The following is a 20,697-nucleotide window of genomic DNA, read 5'->3' as shown; positions in this document are numbered from 1 at the left end:
AAAAAGGTTACTATATGTATAGATGTAAATAAATCCCGGTTTGTTCCGCCCATTTTCATTCGTTGCCGGTGTACAATTTGCATCTTGCCACTTGTGATAATGACAATACTTTTCGTTTGGCTTCACCTTTATTTTACACTGCTCTCTCTTCTTCGTTACGCCTAAGACATATCATAGTAGCAGGGACACTTCGATAACTAATTTTTCATTGTGTATCAGCACTATCAATGAAAAAGAACTTTTCATTACCCTTGAAGTTTGAGATCTCGAAGTTTTGAATCTTCAATTTTCATCTTCGCGGGAAGAGTAGCGCATATACAGATCCGTGACAATAATAAAAAACATGCAAACATATAGAAGAACTTGAAATAAAATGAACGAATATGCTTGTGTGTGAATAAGTGTGCATTATATATATTATAAGTTGGGAATTAAATTAAATTAATGTTCCGAGAAAACACTGTCTAGTCATCTTAACATGCGCTACAGGAACAGTGCTTTATATTGGAATACTTTGTTGTAAGTGGTGTGAATTTTTCTTTTTGGAGTAGGAGACAATTAGGTAGAATAAAATAAGATACATCTGCTAACGCTTATCAATTCTCATCAAACCAATTAAGAATCGATCAGTTTCGAATATGTGTGTGTGTGTGTGTGCGTTCGTGTGTAATGTAACCGACAAACATGGTGCTCTTTGATGATTTTCAGGTCTTTATACCCTACTTTCTCAATGATATCAAAATAGTTTATAGTTGAAGGCACAGCACAGAGGTTTTATTTCTTGTTTACTACTGTATTTTTTATAATGTATTAATTTCTCAATACCAAAGAACTGGAACGAAAATCGGGAAAATCGGGGAAATCAAAAATTAAGTTAGAAAGAGCCATAGTTAGTGTTTAGCATTTCTAGCTGTCCTTTTCGTGTTGAGTAGACACTCTTTGCATAGCAGCCATGAAGTCCTCGACACTTCTGGTAGACTTCTTTTCCTTCAATGACCTACCATTCATCAATCTGTCGAAGGTTTCCGATGTGGACATCATGTAGTAAAATCCTCCTAAGACACAAAAGATACCAATAGACCAGACCCAGACACGGACAACAGTGACAATGTCAGTCCAGTTTTCAGACCACCAACCGAATAAGGTAAACATAGTAGCGATGATGTCGACGGCGAAGACCGCAAGAATTAATTGCCAGGATGGAACTGAGGACCAGAATGGACCTGCAGCCCTAGTAACAAAAATCAGCCAATTTTCTGTTAGTGAGATTTGTAGAAACATGACACCATTTATAGCACCAAAATTTTGGATGATACCACCTCTGGGTAAAAACATAGTAGTTAGAGTGATCCAAGAACCTATAGCTAAAACGATACCCAAGATAATAGACATACCCCACAATCTTGGTAGGTTCCATTTTACCGGTGTAGGTGCATAAGGGGCATTATCGTAAGCAATAGCTAATGTGGCAACATCCGCAAAGATAGCAATGAAAACGATCAAGTTAATATTCAAAGAGTTGTTCAAAATAGCAATCCATAAACCTAAGAAAATCTCCAAATGCAAGGACAAAGCAATACGGTAAACGACATAGGAGTACATTCTGTGGAAAATCTGTCTGGAAGTCTTCAAAGCATCAATGATAGCAGATAAACCAGGAGCCAGGAAAACAATATCAGCAGCAGATCTGGCAGCATCGGTAGCACCTTCGACGGCAATACCGGTGTCAGCCTTCTTCAAAGATGGGGCATCGTTAACACCATCACCGGTCATAGCCACCAAATAACCTCTGTTTTGTAAAATTTCTACGACTCTAAATTTGTGTTGAGGGAAAACTTCAGCAAAACCATCTGCGTTTTCAACAAAATCAGCCAATTCTGAACCGGGCATGTCACCTCCACCACCTAGACCTAATCTTTCGGCGTTATAGATGTTTGTACCGAGCCCCAGTTGCCTACAAGTTTCCTTCGCAATACCGACAGCATCGCCAGTTAACATCTTGATTCTTAAACCGAGATTCCGAGCTTCATTGATTGTTTGAGCGGTGTCGTCTCTAGGTGGGTCCATACATGGCATGACACCAAGAATTTCCCAGTGACCTTCACCTCTCTTTCTAGCAACCCCTAGAGCACGGAACCCTCTAGATGCCAGTTCGGCAACTTTGTTTTCATAGTTTTCATGGACATCTTCTGGAACTGGGTGATCCTCTTCGACAGTTTTCAAGACGAATAATGGAGCACCCTTGACGCAAACAATTCTTTCACCTTCTGGAGACACCACGACAGCAGTTACCTTCTTGGAGACGGGATCAAACGGGTAGAATTCCAAAACCTTGTACTTGATCAAGGCATCTTTAGCCTTTGGATACTCGATCAAGGATTTCAAAAAGGCTTTATCGATAGCATCCAAACCCTTCTTCTTCCTGGAGGCAGCCAAACACGCAGTCAGCATTAAATCATCTGGAGAAACACCTTCCACAGTGTATGGTTCGTGCAAAGACAACTTGTTCTTGGTCAAAGTACCTGTCTTGTCAGAACACAAGATTTCGACACCAGCCAAGGATTCAATAGCAGACAATTTTTGAACAATAGCCTGTTTCTTAGCCAAGTAGGCAGCACCCACAGCCATGGTGGTGGTAACGACAGCTGGCAAACCGACCGGAACACCGATTATAGTAATACCTAGAGTGTATCTCAAGATTGTAACAATACCATCAGTTCTGTAGAAACATGCGGTCCAGACCAACAGTAAAGTAACAATGACCAGAATCAGCAAGATAATTCCGATCCCATTCAGAACTTCGGTGAAATGGCCTTCCACACCAGAAGCTTGCCCCACCAAGGCAGCCGCCCTACCGACAAAGGTATTGTCACCTGTGGCAGTCACAACCATGAAGGCTTCACCGGTTTTCACAGTGGATGAGGAGAAAACCTCGTCACCATAATGTTTTTCAGCGGCTAAAGATTCACCGGTAATGGCCGACTGATCGATTTGCAAAAAACAGTCTTCAGTGACAATACGACCATCCGCAGAAGCAATCGTACCGCTTTCCAACTCTAAGATATCCCCGGGAACCACCTCGTTGGCTGGAATTTCGATCAATTGACCATCTCGAATAACGGTGGCCGTATTGGCCAAGGTCTTCTTCAACTCATCAACAATGGAACCGGCCTGAAACTCTTGGATGAACCCGACTGAAGCGTTTAATAGCAGCAAGGCACAGATGACACCGAAGTCAACCCAATCAGACAAACCGGCGGCCAAAATAGCAGCAGCTTCCATAACAAATTGGATCGGACCGACAAAAAACATTAAGAACTTTATTATCAATGATTCATTTTCTTCGGCCATCTGATTCAGCCCGTATTTCTTTCTTCTCTTGGCGACTTCATCCGAAGTCAAACCGTACGCAGGGTCTGTGGAAAGGTCCTTTTCAGGAATCGCTCTTTGGCCAGCATGCGCTCCATCGGTCTGCAGCTCTTTTTCACTGGACTCATCGTGGTCACCGTAGTTGGATTGTAATTCGTCAATTAGTTCGTCTATGTCTTCATCTGAGTCTGAATCATTAGCGGCAGAAGCGGCTGCGGCTTTGCGTAGAGCAGCTGCAGGCGATGACGAGGCAGACGTTGATGTAGAAGACGATGAAGACGAAGACGCAGCGGCGTTATTCGGAGGCTGATTGACTTCGCTTGCCTGGAGATATTTCCTCGACAGCTTCTCTTTGTTCTGCTTCACACCGGTAGAAGACATGGTGCAAATGATTTTCTCTTGCTTGAATTGTACTAGCACACAGCTTTGAGAAAAAAATTGAAAAAAGATATAGATGTGTTAATAAAGCACTGTACTTTGAGCAGCTTGGGCCACCTGGCAAGAATTGAGGGGCAAAGAGCAGATAACGAAAAGAGATGCGATATGCCTTTATATAACTAAAGAGTCTCCACCTCTACTACCCATTACATTTAGGGGACGCCGACAAGAAGTAAATTCATAGCTAGGCACTAACAAATATGATTTCACCGATAACCATTTCCCCCTTCGACACTCTTTTAGCCACTCATTTAGCCACTCCTGTCCGCTTTTCTCAGAAAAAGCTGCTCCATCGATGCTGACCTTGTAATTCCCTTTAAACAAAAATTTCTTTTGCCCTCCCTCGACGATTTTGGTGGAGAGAAGAGCTTAGGCCTTTTTTCTTTTTTCTCACGGCTTGTTCTTCCTCTTCTTCGCATATTTTTTCATCATCGACTTCCCTAATTTCCACTCGAACCGAAAGGTTGAAGCAGCAATGCGGGCAGAAATGGACGCTGCAGTCATCGATGTCTGGGTCCTACACCACGGACAGCCGTGGCAGGTTGGCATATATCGTTACTCAATTGATTCGGTCCTGATTCAAGGAGAAGCGTGATTACTAGTTAATCACTTGGCAGGTACGGGCGGGGCGGGTAAAAGGGATTTAGTTTTCTTTTTCGATGGTGCCTCAGGGTAATGGAGAATTCTCAAACTTTCTTCCTCTAGTCGCTCTGTACGGCAGACGTTGAAAAAAAAAAGCAGAAAATTTTCGAAATTTTTCGTTGGCCTTGGAAGATTTCGTAGTGGAAACAGATGCAATTGCTTCTTAAAGTGGTAACCCCTCCTTTATAATAAGAAAACGAGTATTTTTACTAGTGTCTTTCGGAAAGGAACATCATACACCAAACGTGACCCACAATTCATAATGCCAATTGACCAAGAAAAATTAGCCAAGCTACAAAAGTTGTCTGCCAACAACAAAGTTGGTGGTACTAGAAGAAAGTTTAACAAGAAGGCCGGCTCTTCCGCCGGTGCCAACAAAGACGACACCAAGTTGCAAAGTCAATTAGCCAAGTTACACGCTGTCACCATTGACAACGTTGCCGAAGCCAACTTCTTCAAGGAAGACGGTAAGGTTATGCACTTCAACAAGGTGGGTGTTCAAGTTGCTGCACAACACAACACTTCCGTTTTCTACGGTCTTCCACAGGAAAAGAACTTGCAAGACTTGTTTCCAGGTATCATCTCTCAATTGGGCCCTGAAGCTATTCAAGCTTTGTCCCAATTGGCTTCCCAAATGGAAAAACACGAGGCCAAGGGTCCAGCCGATGCTGAAAAGAAGGATGAAGCCATTCCCGAATTAGTTGAAGGCCAAACTTTTGATGCTGACGTCGAATAAATAATTTAATCTTTAATTTTAACGTTAAATAAAAAACTTATTTTGTTACATTTTTTTTTCATTTTTTTAGCATCTCTAGAACATATAATATAAGCACTGTTTTCTGCAAAAAAAAAAAAAAAAAAAAAAGAACATACCACACTATGCTGTACACGTGAAATGATGAGGTTCGAATGTCGCCAGTTTTGTGCGGAAAAAGTTGAAAGAAGAATAGAACATTCCACCAAAGCTGCGCAAAAATTACAACATTCTTTCCATTCTACTTCAATGACTAAAGTATATATATCTATCTATTTACTGCGTTTGTACATATGCTAATGGCGGCAAAGCATGGTTTCCCCTTGCCTTACAACAAGCCGGTACCGTTCTTTATCGCATCCTTGATGAGCTCATCTACATCAACGTCTGAACCTTCACATAATTTCTTCCTGTTTCGCCGACAGGTCAGTGTATTGGAATGTCTTTTCAGAGCATCTTTTCTGGCAAATCCCTTGCCACAATTTGAACAGATGTGGGGCAGTACCAGCGAATGCACTTTCTCGTGTCTCCTCAGATCTGAACTTCTGCTAAATTTCAACCGGCATTTCGCACAACTGTAAAGCTGCGAGTACTCTTTGCCGTGAGTACTTTCTCCGGAATTTTTTGTTTGCGTCTCTGGGTCCTTTATGAGCCCTCTCGTGATATTTTCTGGCGCTTCTAGGTTTGAAATATTTTCCTGTGGTGGTATGACGGCGCTTAGTGGACTGGACTGTCGAATCCTCTGTAGTAGTTCATGTATTATGGGGTCCGTATTGGAAGGCGTCGATGAGGTTACCGCTATAGCTTCTGCCGCTTGTTTGAGAAAAACTTCATCTGCATTCATGTCTTTCGCCGATTTCATAACCACATATAGACTAAAGAATGTATATGTGCGCCTAGCTCATGAATAACCAACGTCCTTCACGTATGGAGGAACGGCTTTTAATTTTACTTTTTTTTTTTTTTGCTATTCATTGCATCAGACAAAAGAAGAAAAAGGGAAGAACAAGAAAAAATGTCCTACGTAAGTACAGCAGCAGCTTGCAGTGCCAGGGACTCAAGAGTGATCCTAGATTTTCTGCAAATTCTTATGTGAGTTTTGCCCTCATTTTTTCTCCTATATATGTATACATGTATATTTCGTCTTTAATTCAAGAAACCATAGGTCAAATAAAAAACAAGTCTTGAATAATGGACGACACAGTAAGCTAGATTAGACTATTCTAAAAGAGTCTTGAACTAACTTTCTACCAATGCTGTTGAACTCCTGTAATTCGGTTTGCAAAACATATCCGTTACTTTGACTTGACGATTCAGTAGAGTCTACTGTCTGTGTGGGTTCAATTCCACACTCCATCAATGATCTGGAATGTAAAACGTTTGGTGTGGCCGATATAAACGTGGTATGCTGATACGTACCGACATCCGCCTCCATGCTATTTACCTCTCCATGTTCCCTCCGCCGATCGCGATCTTCCCCATCGGAAGGACTATGAAGTGAGTATGCATGTGTATGTACAAGTGGGTTGTTAGCGGTCCCATCTGTAGAGAGAAAAGAAGACGTTGATGAATGAGACCTCATAAAGGTACTTCTGGGAAAGTAGGAATTCCGATCACGGCGAGGTATCATGTGCTTGCGTTGTTGCCTACTCCGCCGAATAAGGACGGGTCTCACAATAGAACAACAGTTTATCACCTCTTCCAATGATAATCCTGTTATCTTGGAATAAGAATGGTATATCTCATCCCTTGTAGTTATCCTGTCACCGTCATCGCCCACGACATTTGGCACACTTAATATAAAGGCTGCAACGAAAAGTTTGTGTAAACTGTACTTCAGAAACCTCATATAATTTGTCTCTTTCAAACAGCAATCCAGAAATTTTATTACAATGCAACAAACTTTTTTAAACTGCAAATGCGATGATTTGGCTCTATGCAGAATTATTTTCAAAAACTTGGCTGTTTTCAAATAATTTAAACCAGTAATCTTCGTACTATCGCTACTTATAGTCACCAGTACGCTTGCGTACCGTTGCATGATCCCCTTTGTCACATGCTCTATCATGAACTTCTTCAACACTATTTTCTGGTTTTTGATGGACAACTCTGTTGGTGACATGCTACTTGCGCTGCACACACTATACTCCTCACCCAGCATCCTCTAATTTGAGCAACTATATTTTGCTAAGATTCAAAATTTCAATATCAGTGGCGATGCTGTTGTCATCCTCACAGTTTCTTATGCTTCTATAAACAATAAAAGTCCTTTTTAGAAGAGGTAGAATTCTTTTTCCGCCGAAGAGTTAAGAAACTGCAGGAAAACGGCATATCTAGTAGAGCCAAGACTAAAAGTTAAGCGACCCCAATATACTAAAAAGGCTCCTCGACTACCTATGAATAGCGCTAGGCTTCTGCCTCGGCAAATCCGCAGCATTATCAACAAGAGATATTTTGCTAAACACGCCTTTCAAAAGACATTGAACCTGCCCAAGACCAAATTCCCGAACAGATCAAACCTAGACACATCATTGAGGGAACTAATACCAAAATCCTCACAGGTAGTTTATAAAGAGCAACTAGACGATTTCTTTGAGGATTTCTCGAAGCTCAGTACAATCGATTGTAAATTGAAGTTCATTAACGAAAAGTTATTCATTTTGCATGATGGTCCGCCCTATGCGAATGGCGACCTACATCTCGGACATGCTTTGAATAAAGTTTTAAAGGATATTATCAATAGATATCAGCTCTCACAGGGAAAATACATTTTCTACAAACCTGGCTGGGATTGTCATGGATTGCCCATTGAAATAAAGGCTTTAAAGGATTTGAGTGCACAACAAATTGAATCAATATCGCCTTTAAAAATTAGATCGCTGGCGTCAAAACATGCACAAAAGGCAATAAAGAAACAGAAAGAAACTTTCAAACAATTTGCTATCTTGACAGACTGGGAAACTCCATACATCACAATGGATAAACATTACGAAATCGATCAATTAAACATCTTTAAAGAAATGTTTGACAGAGGATTGATTAAGAGACAAAATAAGCCAGTTTATTGGGGTACGGAAACCAGAACTGCTCTAGCAGAAGGAGAACTAGAGTATAATGAAAATCATAAATCCATTGCCGCTTATGTTAAGTTTCCTTTAGAGAAAGAATCTGACCGAGATTTATGCAGGAAGCTAGGGATAACTAACAACTTACCTATATACTGTTTAATTTGGACCAGTACTCCATGGACTCTTTTTTCTAATCGAGCGATCTGTTTCAATCAAGACTTTTCCTATTCCATTTTGCGCATCAGCGACGAGCTTATTGTAGTGGAAACAGATTCCATTGATGAATTGAACCTGCCAATGGGATCATACAAGATTATCAAACAATTTCAAGGGACCCACCTACATGGGCTGTACTATCAAAATCGCCTAACAAACGATAATGTTCGTAGACCTTTATTAAATGGCACCCATGTTACCAGTGGTACAGGGACAGGGCTGGTTCATACAGCACCAGGGCATGGGCAAGATGACTATTTAATTGGTATGCAGAACAATCTTGAAATTTATTCTCCTGTGGATCATGAAGGCCGTTATCAATTGAACGAACTTCCTGAATCTGTAAGATGTTTCATGAGAGATGAAAAAGACGCATCGATGGGAAAGCAAGTTTTAGATATAGAAACTGCAAATGTCATTTTACAGAAGCTAAGTGACCTGAATTTACTATATAAATTCCACGAATACACACACTCCTACCCGTATGACTGGAGATCCAAGAAGCCTGTCATAATAAGAGCCACTCCGCAATGGTTTACAGATCTGCATGATGTTAAAAATTTGGCTTTGGAAGGTATTGAACGTGTCAAGTTCCATCCTGAAAGAGGATACACGAGACTTTCCTCCTTTATTAAAAGTAGAAACGAATGGTGTATCTCGAGACAACGTTCATGGGGAATTCCTATTCCAAGTTTCTTTAAAAAAAGTGAACCGGATGCCATTTTGATGAATTCTGAAACTTTGGCACATGCTATCAAAACAATCGAAAAAAAAGGAATCAATGCCTGGTTTAATAATGAAGATGATGACATGAAAGAATGGTTACCGGAAAAATATCACGAAGTGGCGCATGAGTACTCCCGCTCTCTAGATACCATGGACGTGTGGTTTGATAGTGGGTCATCGTGGAGCGTAATCAAGGACTTCTATGAAAAACAATTGAAATTGACGAAATTGCCATATCCATTATACCAAGTTTGTCTGGAAGGGTCTGACCAACATAGAGGATGGTTCCAAAGTTCATTATTGACGAAAACAGCATCAAGTAATGTATCTGTCGCGCCATATGAGGAGGTGATTACCCATGGATTTACTTTGGATGAAAACGGCTTGAAAATGTCAAAATCGGTGGGGAATACAATCTCTCCCGAGGCGATTATTCAAGGCGATGAATGTTTAGGATTACCACCTTTAGGTGTTGACGGTTTGAGATACCTGATAGCACAATCTAATTTTACTAATGACATAGTGGTTGGTCCAACTGTGATGAAACATGTAGGAGAAGCTTTGAAAAAAATCAGACTAACATTCCGTTATCTGTTAGGTAATTTACAGAATTCTACAAACTTTAACCTTTTACCCGCTGATGAACTACGCCGTGTTGACCAATATACCTTATATAAGGTAAACGAATTGCTAGACACGACAAGAACTCATTATGAAAATTATAACTTTTCCAAGGTCCTTGTTGCCCTTCAATACCACTTGAATAATGACCTGTCAGCGTTTTACTTTGATGTTTCGAAGGATACTCTTTATTCCGATCAAATATCGTCTTTGAAAAGAGAGCAGGTGCAAACTACGCTTTTCCATATACTGAATGCATATAGAGCAATTCTTGCACCAATTTTGCCTGTTATGGTCCAAGAAGTATGGAAATACGTCCCTAAAGGATGGTTCCAAGCACAGGAACAGATGAGTATCAGTCCGATGCGCGAAAAATGGCCTCATTTCGAAATAAATCCAGAAACCAATAGTTCCTTTGAAGAATCCGAGCTGAGAATTGCAAAACAGTTTCAGAAAGAATTCAGGAGCTTGAGTTTAGAAGAGGGAATCACAAAAACTGCGCAAAGTCACGTTACTGTCTTCACCAATCATTCCCTACCATTCAGTTCTAGTGAGCTTTGTGACATTTTGCAAGCATCTGCTGTTGAAATATCACCAGCCGATATTGATCACAATGATTTACCAATCATTGGATTGGGAAGCGGAACAAACGTTCAGATCTTGGTTGAACGAAGCAAAAGACATAATTGCCCCAGATGTTGGAAATCCAACTCAACGGAAGAGGATACATTATGTGATAGATGTGAAGAGGTCGTAAATAAAAAGACATCTTGATCGATGTGTATCTTATCGTGTATATATATAGAAGTACCAATGGTTGGTGCTTATGAAGTAATAGAAATCCTCCTGTATTTAACAACTATTCATTGACAGATTCTGCAGAAATTTTCATGCAGGATCTCGGCCTATTGTTCTTACTAGCTCTCAGCGGACTATACGAATTGGAAGCGAAGAAGAGAGATATGAAAATGCTGCCTCTAAAAAACCATGTAAAGATAGACGTTATATCTAAAGCATTTTCAGCAGGGAGTTTGGCAACAATTGCACTTTTCTTCGAGCCCATTCAATTATAAATGAAGTCTAGATTTATTTTCAATAGGTCGTTGGAATTCATACTCAAAAGACCACCTCAATTTACTACATTGGCAGGCGTGGGATTCAGAGGTCAAACTCAAGTAAGATTCACATCAAAGAGTGCGGAACCGGCGAAAAGAAAAGAGGACAGGCTGCACAAGATAATATCGAAGTCGCGGCTTTTGACGAGGTTGAATAAGAATCCCAAATTTTCACAGTATTTCGATCGACTTAGTGAGGCTGGGACGGTCCCAACCCTCACATCATTTTTCATCTTACATGAGGTAACAGCTATACTACCACTGTTTCTACTATGGTGGCTACTTTATAATCTCGATATTTCAGACGATCTTAAGCTGCCCAGCCTCCTGAATGGGCTAATGGAGAACTGTCATGCTGCTATGGAGAAATTTGTTGGTAAGAGATATCAGGAATGTATCAACAAAAATAAGCTGATTTTATCCGGTACGATAGCTTATGTTACTGTGAAGTTATTATACCCGGTACGCATTTGTATTAGTATCTGGGGAGCGCCATACTTTGGTAAATGGTTGCTGCTTCCTTTTCAAAGATTAAGGCACCTCATTAAGAAGTAATTCTTTTTTTCCTTTTTTTTTTTCTGCCTAGAAACGGATCATTGTTTTCAGTTGAAGCTGCGGATTCGGCATATGATTTATAGGCTCTCAATACATTGTATTTCGTTAAATATGTGTTTTGAGCATTTTTGATTCTCTCTTGGAAAGTTCTGATTACGGGAAATTATAGTGTTTTTGCACGAAAATAAATAGTACATAACAAAACCTTGAAGAACTAGTTGGTTTGATAATAAGTTGCACTTCTTTTCCTGTTACAATACCTAAAGAAATATCGTAACAATCTCTGCTAACGAAAAGGATACAAGAAGGGCCAGAAGGAAGAGAGAAGGTGAGGAAAAAAATATTAGAGGTGGCGGTTTTGTTTTTACAGATTGAAGTTAAGCCCTATTCTGTTTTTGAGAGGAAGAAAGAGCAATGTATAATGGCAAGGATAGAGCTCAGAACTCTTACCAGCCAATGTATCAAAGGTCTATGCAGGTACAAGGACAGCAACCTCAATCATTGGTGGGGAAGAAAAGCACAATTGGAAGCGTGCATGGAAAACCTCCGATGTTGATGGCCAACAATGACGTTTTCACTATTGGACCCTATAAGGCAAGAAAAGATAGAATGAGAATATCGGTTTTAGAAAAATATGAAGTTATTGGCTACATTGCTGCGGGCACTTACGGTAAGGTTTACAAAGCAAAAAGACAAGTTAGCTCTGGTACGAATGCAGCTAATGGCTTCAATTTGAGTGGCACCAATGCAAAAGTTCCACAATTTGACGGCACGCAATCAAAATCGAGTTCTTCGATGAACATGCAGGCAATTCCGAATGCATTAAGAAGAACCTTACTCAAGGATGAAAGACTAACTCCCGGCAGAGTACGAACCACGAGGGATGATGGATCTTCTCAGTATAATTTGCAAAAGCAGATTGCTACAAAAAAACCTTTGACGGCATTCTACGCCATCAAGAAGTTCAAAACGGAGAAAGACGGTGTCGAACAGTTGCATTATACAGGTATCTCTCAGAGTGCCTGTAGAGAAATGGCGTTATGTCGAGAATTGCACAATAAGCATTTAACTACGTTAGTGGAAATTTTTCTAGAAAGGAAGTGTGTTCATATGGTGTATGAATACGCCGAGCATGATCTGCTGCAAATTATTCATTTTCACTCTCATCCAGAAAAAAGGATGATACCACCAAGAATGGTCAGATCCATTATGTGGCAGCTTTTGGATGGCGTGTCGTACCTTCATCAAAATTGGGTGCTTCACCGTGATTTGAAACCTGCAAATATAATGGTCACTATAGATGGGTGTGTAAAGATTGGCGATTTAGGGCTTGCAAGAAAATTCCACAATATGCTGCAAACTCTTTATACAGGGGATAAGGTGGTCGTCACTATTTGGTATCGTGCACCAGAGTTGCTGCTGGGGGCAAGACATTACACTCCCGCGGTTGATTTGTGGTCTGTCGGTTGTATCTTCGCTGAACTGATAGGCCTGCAACCCATATTCAAGGGCGAGGAGGCTAAATTAGACTCTAAAAAGACAGTTCCATTCCAAGTAAATCAACTGCAGAGGATTCTAGAAGTCCTTGGCGCTCCTGACCAAAAAAATTGGCCTTATTTAGAGAAATATCCGGAGTATGATCAAATTACGAAGTTTCCGAAGTATAGAGATAACTTGGCCACATGGTACCATTCCGCAGGAGGGAGGGACAAGCATGCATTAAGCTTACTTTATCACTTGTTAAATTATGATCCAATCAAAAGGATTGATGCCTTTGATGCCTTAGAACATAGTTACTTTACAGAAAGTGATACTCCCGTCAGCGATAATGTATTTGAAGGGCTAACTTATAAATACCCGGCGAGAAGAATCCATACAAACGATAATGATATCATGAATCTCGGATCAAGAACCAAAAATAACGCACAAGCTTCAGGAATCCCTGCCGGCGCCGCTGCAAATGCTCTGGGTGGACTTGGAGTTAACCGAAGGATTTTAGCTGCAGCTGCAGCTGCAGCCGCAGCAGTATCAGGAAATAATGCATCAGATGAGCCATCTCGAAAAAAAAATAGAAGATAGGCCTTTTACTTTTTATATAATCTACATTTTTATTGCATGCGGACTGTTATCATATTCATCAAATTTTTTTTAACTGTAACAATCAAACGTACATACCGTTTGAATATTTGACCGTAGCTTGTGTGGTAGATGGGGCATCAAGGACCCGGTCATTTTGTTACCCTCTCAGGTAGTACCAGGAGGTTTTAGCATTTCCTAAAACGTCGGTCGGGAAGGTAGATTATTGCTAATGTATCAATACCAGCTCACGCAATGCTATCCCTCCTATATATTCAATATATTGTCCAACCCCTGCCCAAGGACGTGTTGCAGAATCCCGTATTTAAGCTGCCTCGGATGGTTTATCCAAAAAAGGGCCCGTCCGTAAACATAGATTTTAATGGGCTAGCACTTACGTAATTCAAGGAAGGACTAGTTATTCCCATCATTTATAACACGTTGCTGATACAATGCTACTCTCTCTTTCTTGATGAAACAAGAGTTTGAAATTATGTATTTCTGGCTGTAATCGTCATGTTTCATAACTACCATCTGTCTAATCAGCAATAATCAACAGAATGAATGTTTCTCTTGCTTAACCTCGTACCCAATCTTATTACTTGTATTATACAATAATATAACGGCAATAAGAAAAAAAACATTCTATTCCCATTCGATCAATTAGATTTGGGTACTTCTACACACGCGTTGTTCAGTTTTCGAACTGTTCACTGAAAACTCCTTATATAGTTGATTCCCAAACCAGCGCCTTCGACGAATATACAGCTTAATTGCATTTGCACATAAGTAGAATAGCTTGATAGTCGAGAAAGAAGGAACAATGTTTTGATCTCAAAAATGGGTGCATGCATTTACCAGTACTGTTAATACTTGAAATTATCCTGGCCTCAGTAGCCGCCGCTCTGGAGGCACCAGCTTTCCTTCATGTTGTTAGTTGAACAATGGTTTACTTTTCTGTTGAATTCTGAATAGGTGACGTGAGCGAAGGATACGTTGTGGACCGCCAAGTTTTTAGAGACAAGCATGATTACTGACACAGTCAAGAACGCGAGAATAACTCGTTCACCTTATATAGATAAGAAACGACCTTCGAGGTGGTGACTGTGTCAATGGCTATAGCACTGTGTCTTGAGGTTGTATTGTCACCTTACCGTCTATAGCAATAACGCATCATTATAATACACCGCCATAGACATTCAGGTACACAACGGGCAATTGGCCTGCAGGAATTATAATAGATAATATTACCTAGCTTGTAATAATAGCGTTACTGCTGATGTCGTATGAACAACCAATATGTGCCTTCATATTTTCTTCCGGTGAATTATGTGGGCACTCACGTATCGATTGTATCAGAAAGTTCTGGACAAAAGACATGGACACATAAAACATCCTTTACAAGTCTTGATCGCCCCAAAAGCATCAATCTATTCCTATTATCATGAGAAATGAGTGTAAACTACGTCAAAGGCTAGTTCTCAGAGTTGCTCCGGTATTCATACCGCAACAATGTACTGCCACTGTACTGTACATGGGGGTTGTCCGATATGGATAACGCTGTATCTTAGGTCCGTTGTGGTTCGTCCATCTCCCTATTATGTGAAAGCTTCGTTATAGATTGTTGCAGAAGACAAATTGGACGAAGTGGCTGCTCGACCAGGAGGGCAATGACACCACACAATTTAGGCGTAGCAAACAAGGTAAGCTGAATAGATGTCAACTAATACAAGTTTTGTGGTAAGACCATCCCATCCAAGAAAGAAGAAAACTGTCTGCCAGTGCAAGAGACAGGAAGAGTAGACCTTTGCAAATGCAACCTTCTTTTTTTGTTTTCCGTCCTGAGGTGCTGGTAATATGACAGAAACTTGCTCAAACCTAACCACCACTGCTGCTGCTGCTGATATCGTAGTAAACGGGAGGCATGCTGAGCCTAAGTGCTTGTGCTGCACATGTGGTTCCACTTTGTTGGGTCTGACCATACAGGGGATTAACTTCCAGTTCTACCAGAATCATATCAGAATAACACCTAGAAAACGTTCGAATAATTTAGAGATCGTCTATCTACTTTTATAAATACTGTACATATGTAAGAAAAACAGATTAAAGTTCCCCACAAACATGACTAAGCCATTATTTTTTGCCATGCTTTCTCTTACGTTTAAACCCGATTATCCTCTTTATATCTTCGCCCATTTTTTTGTCGTCGGAATTGGCTGGGGTTGTCTCTTCTTCCTTCTTTAGTTTCTTATTGCCAGATTCGCGAACATCTTCACCATCTTCGTTATCTGGTCTCTCTCTCTTGGTCCTTGCTTGTTTCAGCTGTTCTCTTCTTCTCTTAACAACATTAGAATTTTCAATTGCGAATTCGACACATAAACGCCTTCCCTTACCCAAGTCATTCACTACTTGTTCCTTTTCTTCATCGTTTAAACCTTCTAGAATTTCATCCACAGTAACGGCATGACAATTCAACCACCTTAGTCCCATTAAAGCATTTTTATGATCCCTGAATTCTACAAAACCATACCCTCTACTTCTTCCTGCAGTTGATCCTTTAACCTCCATGATAACCTTGGCTTGCTTTACAACACCACTTTTTTTGTCTTTCTTTTTCTGTGTCTCAATCTCGTCTGGGCTCATGAACTTATACTTCTCTTTGGTGGATCTGATAATTTCCTCCTTACTTAATGGGTGTCTTTCTTTGTTCTTTACTTCCGTAGCGAAGCCTACGACAGCTTTACGAGCCAAGGCCTTTAGCGCTTTATCGTTCATAGCTCTAGGGAGATTTCTAATAGCCAATCTAGTCATTGATAAATGTAAAGATGGGTTCTTTTTCAGTTGTTCTACTCTTAACTTGTAAGATTTTTCTCTGATCTCCATGTCAGTATTAGTCAACAAGTCTGCCATCTTTGAACCTTCGACGACTCGACCTTCATTCAATAGATATAAATTACGTCTATCCTTCTCGCTTGGAGCTTTCCCTAATACTTCCTTTCTCTTAGCGGCGTTCTTCTCAGCCATTCTACCAGCGTCCTCTCTTACTAATGTTGGAGTGATGGACAGAACACGTCCCTCATATACATATTGAGGCATGACATCATCACCTATCAATAAAGAAGTCGAGCCAGCCGCAGGTGCGTTCTTGACACACTCATTGTATGTATATTGGTCTTTGAAAGCTACAAAAGCGGTACCTTTTGCCAGTCCTGTAGACCGGTCAATAACAGGTAAAGCATATTTTACACTACCAAATTTACTGAAATGTGCGACTAAGGATTCTTCAGTTGCATCGTATGGGACGTTACGAACAAAAACAGAAAATTCTTCCTTCTTATTTTGCACTTTTCTTGTTGGTTCTTCAGTTTTTGGATCATCATCTGAGTCCTCCTCTACTTGCTTGTCCTCATCATCTACTTCTTCATCCTCATCTTGAGATTCATTATTGCTCTCGTCCTTGACTTCTGGTTGAGCTTTTTTATAGTCTTCCCACCTGTTCTTTTGAACAGCAAAATCAACAGCCACTTTTCTACCATCAATTTTCAAATCCTTGGAGTTTTCCAAAGCAATTCTACAATTGCTGATTTTTTTCATAGTCACAAACGCAAATCCACATAATTTACCATCTCTCTTTCGTGGAATAGTAGCCTCTACAACAGTACCATATCTACTAAAAATATCCTTTAGCTTAGTTGAATCACGACAGCTCCATGGCATGTTTCTGATAATCAGCTTGGGCTTACCCTTTAGCATAGAATCTTCACCATCAGCATCGTGCTCATTTTCAGTTTTCTGACCAATCGTTTTCTCAAAAGACTCCGAAGCCTTCATTGGAGCTCCCTCAGAGGACTTCTTTGAACGATCTCTTCTTTTGGCAACGTCTACCCTTAAGGTATGTCCATTAAACTTGGTCTTTCTGGCCTTAATCAAGGCTTCTTTTGTATCATCTTCTACAGCGAAACTAACGAATCCGAAACCTCTAGAACGTTTGTTGGTATCCTTGACAACAACAGCATGCTTAATTGGGGCAAAATTAGAAAAGAAATCAGCAAGTTGTTCATCTGTGACATCTTGAGGAATGGACCTGACAAACAAAGTCTTCATGTCTAAGCCGTTGTCATTTTGTTTTGAGACGTTGCTCGTAGGTGCTTCAACACTCTCTATTGTTTCTTCCATTTCACCTTTATAGTCTAACAACTTTTATTACCTTCTAACTAGTTTACGAAGAAATCTCACTAATATTATTGAGGGAAAGGGTCTAGTTTTCAATAATTAGCAAATGATGAGATGAGATGTGCTCTTGAAATTTTTCAGTGAAAAATATTTTTTTTTCTTCGGCGTTCTTTGGGTAACCCTATAAAAAATAAAGTAAATAATAGCTGCTCCTTCTTATTCGATAGAAGGTTAAAAATCTACATTGTCTCCTCTATATATCATCACTATATCCTACTCATTGTTTCATTTGTAAGTGCCTTCAATTCTGGTTCATTAGAAGGAATAATATTGTATATTTCCTTCAGTCCCGGTATGTCTTTCTCTTTGCCCGCTAGTTGAATTGCATCGCGAAAACTCCTACAATCAATGTAAAGCTTCTTCTTTTCCTGGTAAGAAAGACCAGATATCATATTGACATAAGGGGCAGCTTCGTTTACATGCCCTCTCGTTTTCAAGTATCTATAAAAGGGCATGTAACCAATTGGTGACTTTTTCGATTGAGCAAACTGAAGTAGTTGATCAAATTTCTTAGTTTCTACTAACATTTTACATTTTAAGTGATAAAGCTTTTTTTCACTTACTTTGAACTTCTTCACTATTTCTTTCACTTGTTTTTCTTGTCCTGTTTCAATCAATTTTGAAAGTGTCTGATCCAATGTCATATCAGTGAATGAGATACCAAATCTTTTGCCTAGGGACTCCTGGTATATCCATAGTTTTTCTTGTCTTTGGAGCTGTTCCATGACATCATTGGCCAATTCACTGTTCTGTACTTTGCCATAAAGATCTTTAACTTGCGGTAAAAAGCTGTGCAAAGATTGTTGTTCCTTTCCTTGCTGCAATAATACGTGGGCCAAGTCAATAAATTGATCTGTTTGGCGGTAAAAATCGTACAAGTAAGCTTTATCTGCCCTCATATAATAGAGATACAAGGGGTTGTTGAACATATCAATGATCAAAAGCTTCGTCAGTTGAGAGTTTGTTAGCTTTCTTGAGAGTGCAACTAACAACGAAACTGTTAAACCGGAGTTCTGTACCTTAATACACTCCCTTAAAGCTATACTATCATCATCAAGGTCAAAAAGTTGCTCAATCTTAGCTTCCTCATTTTTCTCTAACAATGCCAAATTTCTGGATAACTGGAATCTTCCTTCAAGATATGCCACTTTGGCAATAGCAGTCATCTGTATCGTATCCATAACCTTTATAGCACTCAGCCGAGATTTAATTGTCTCTAGCAATTCATCATCTTCCATGTCAGAACTAACTTTGATTTTGTCTTTTGCCCACTCCGTAAATACGTATCCCAAGAGAAACCGTTTATCAGCCAGTTTGCATATCTGTATACATTCATAATATTTGTGATATGCCAACAGCCTATCAATGACACCTTTCAAAGAGACGCTCTTGTATTCTTCCGCGGTCAAGAAAATACCAAAACTTCTAAAACAGTTCAATAGTTTTATCGTATTACAGGCGTCTACGAATATGCTCGCATTGAAGGACTTATATTGTAAGGAAGCCTTCCCAAAGGAAGCAGCGTTCAATAATGTTTTTTGCAACTTGGGTTCGAATTCGTCTACTGCGGCGGTAATACAATCTAGTACACCCTTTTCTAGAACGAAATTCTTCAGGATTTCAATTGCTTTGGGTGCGTGGTCCTCCAGTAAACCGAACGAGTCAAGAAGCATAGCCCCTGGCTCAGTGGAACCAATTCTGAAGATGTTAGAAGTTTGAGGTTGTACTCTTGATAAAAAGTAAATTTTCTCCGTAGTAATAACTTTCAAACCATCAATTTCCGCCCTCAAATTAGTTACATTAAACGGGTACCAAAATGTGACATACAGGCCATCCGGTCCATATAATTTGATTTCATCTTCGAAGGAGCAAGCAATAGTATCATTTCCACACCAGCATATATCATCTGGTGCGGAATCCAAGTCGTGTTCCATTAATACTCTTGTTGGATCTTTGAAAATTTGCAATTTGTTGTACTTCATGTTATAAAGACAGATAAATCCTCTAGATGAGATAGTTAAGTTGTGCCATGATGAATCTGAAATTAGCTTCAATAGTGTCCCATTTGAAGTACTTATTTGATAAACGTGGTCCACATCTAAAAGAATGATAAAATCATCATTGCAACTCCAATGGTTCTTCGTCAATAAATTGTATTTCTTATCTTTATTCTTATAAAGAAGTTCCCATTGATTTCCGTTTAACTTGTATATATCGCGAGATTCTTTTAACAGCATGATTCCGCCATGATAATCCCAGATCGTGTCCAGGCTTGCATCTTCCAACGGCACACTTTCCATTGCTAGCGGCGACCAACTTTTTACAATCTTTATAGACTTTTTGGTAACCAGTGTCAGCTTTTCGTCTTTGTCAAATTCAAACTTTATTACATCTTCATGTATTTTCTGTAGGTTGATCTTGCCTAGCAATTGTCCAAAGTAATTGTATACCTGTAGAAAGTCTTGAATCTCTACGGCAATGACGGTTAATGACAATGCACATCTGTAGTCTTCGTATTGTGTTGGCCATTTCAACTCGCCAATGGCTCTATTTCTATAAAATACATCTTTTAACTTTTCCCAGTCAAAGCTAGGGTTCTTCATTATACTAAAAGGAAATAGAAGTGGGCTCACTTCTCTGTACTCCTCCTGTTTATTTCCTTTTTTTTTTTTGGATATAGAGATGATCGTTTATCACCATTAGGGATATGTCTCAGCTTTTTTACGTGATTTCTGTAAGCGATATTACTACTTAAGGCTTTGCTATACTTGAACCAGCAAGAAAAAAAAAAAAAAAAAAAAAGGAAAACGCAAGCATATCAAAAGCTGTGAATTTAGCAAGGCCTCGTATTTTTTGTTCCTGCAGATATTTATAAAATTAGGTA

General features: G+C 39.7%; 9 protein-coding genes across 9 annotated transcripts; 4 read left to right on the top strand and 5 right to left on the bottom strand.

The window, feature by feature from the left end:
- Positions 1-906: 906 nt before the first annotated feature.
- PMA2 (H(+)-exporting P2-type ATPase PMA2) lies at positions 907-3,750 on the bottom strand (the record flags this gene model as incomplete). Its single annotated transcript, XM_056231817.1, has 1 exon — positions 907-3,750. One exon carries the CDS (start codon positions 3,748-3,750, stop codon positions 907-909), a length of 2,844 nt encoding a protein of 947 aa, XP_056085598.1.
- A 961-nt stretch (positions 3,751-4,711) lies between these two features.
- Positions 4,712-5,185, top strand: EGD1 (Egd1p; the record flags this gene model as incomplete). The annotated part of the gene is made up of 1 exon (XM_056231816.1): positions 4,712-5,185. The coding sequence occupies one exon, from the start codon at positions 4,712-4,714 to the stop codon at positions 5,183-5,185; it is 474 nt and encodes a 157-aa protein (XP_056085597.1).
- A 346-nt stretch (positions 5,186-5,531) lies between these two features.
- MET31 (Met31p) lies at positions 5,532-6,065 on the bottom strand (the record flags this gene model as incomplete). The annotated part of the gene is made up of 1 exon (XM_056231815.1): positions 5,532-6,065. The coding sequence occupies one exon, from the start codon at positions 6,063-6,065 to the stop codon at positions 5,532-5,534; it is 534 nt and encodes a 177-aa protein (XP_056085596.1).
- A 351-nt stretch (positions 6,066-6,416) lies between these two features.
- SKDI16G2300 (uncharacterized protein) lies at positions 6,417-7,364 on the bottom strand (the record flags this gene model as incomplete). Its single annotated transcript, XM_056231813.1, has 1 exon — positions 6,417-7,364. One exon carries the CDS (start codon positions 7,362-7,364, stop codon positions 6,417-6,419), a length of 948 nt encoding a protein of 315 aa, XP_056085595.1.
- A 235-nt stretch (positions 7,365-7,599) lies between these two features.
- Positions 7,600-10,608, top strand: ISM1 (isoleucine--tRNA ligase ISM1; the record flags this gene model as incomplete). The annotated part of the gene is made up of 1 exon (XM_056231812.1): positions 7,600-10,608. One exon carries the CDS (start codon positions 7,600-7,602, stop codon positions 10,606-10,608), a length of 3,009 nt encoding a protein of 1,002 aa, XP_056085594.1.
- A 299-nt stretch (positions 10,609-10,907) lies between these two features.
- MRX11 (Mrx11p) lies at positions 10,908-11,504 on the top strand (the record flags this gene model as incomplete). Its single annotated transcript, XM_056231811.1, has 1 exon — positions 10,908-11,504. One exon carries the CDS (start codon positions 10,908-10,910, stop codon positions 11,502-11,504), a length of 597 nt encoding a protein of 198 aa, XP_056085593.1.
- A 414-nt stretch (positions 11,505-11,918) lies between these two features.
- Positions 11,919-13,583, top strand: SSN3 (cyclin-dependent serine/threonine protein kinase SSN3; the record flags this gene model as incomplete). Its single annotated transcript, XM_056231810.1, has 1 exon — positions 11,919-13,583. One exon carries the CDS (start codon positions 11,919-11,921, stop codon positions 13,581-13,583), a length of 1,665 nt encoding a protein of 554 aa, XP_056085592.1.
- Positions 13,584-15,713: 2,130 nt separating this feature from the next.
- On the bottom strand, positions 15,714-17,756 carry NOP4 (mRNA-binding ribosome biosynthesis protein NOP4; the record flags this gene model as incomplete). The annotated part of the gene is made up of 1 exon (XM_056231809.1): positions 15,714-17,756. One exon carries the CDS (start codon positions 17,754-17,756, stop codon positions 15,714-15,716), a length of 2,043 nt encoding a protein of 680 aa, XP_056085591.1.
- A 263-nt stretch (positions 17,757-18,019) lies between these two features.
- On the bottom strand, positions 18,020-20,416 carry VPS16 (tethering complex subunit VPS16; the record flags this gene model as incomplete). The annotated part of the gene is made up of 1 exon (XM_056231808.1): positions 18,020-20,416. One exon carries the CDS (start codon positions 20,414-20,416, stop codon positions 18,020-18,022), a length of 2,397 nt encoding a protein of 798 aa, XP_056085590.1.
- Positions 20,417-20,697: the final 281 nt, after the last annotated feature.

This window comes from Saccharomyces kudriavzevii (genome assembly GCF_947243775.1).
Source record: "Saccharomyces kudriavzevii IFO 1802 strain IFO1802 genome assembly, chromosome: 16".
Taxonomy (NCBI): domain Eukaryota; kingdom Fungi; phylum Ascomycota; class Saccharomycetes; order Saccharomycetales; family Saccharomycetaceae; genus Saccharomyces; species Saccharomyces kudriavzevii.
The sequence above is the reverse complement of the archived record's forward strand: the minus strand, read 5'-3'. Positions and strand labels throughout refer to the sequence as shown.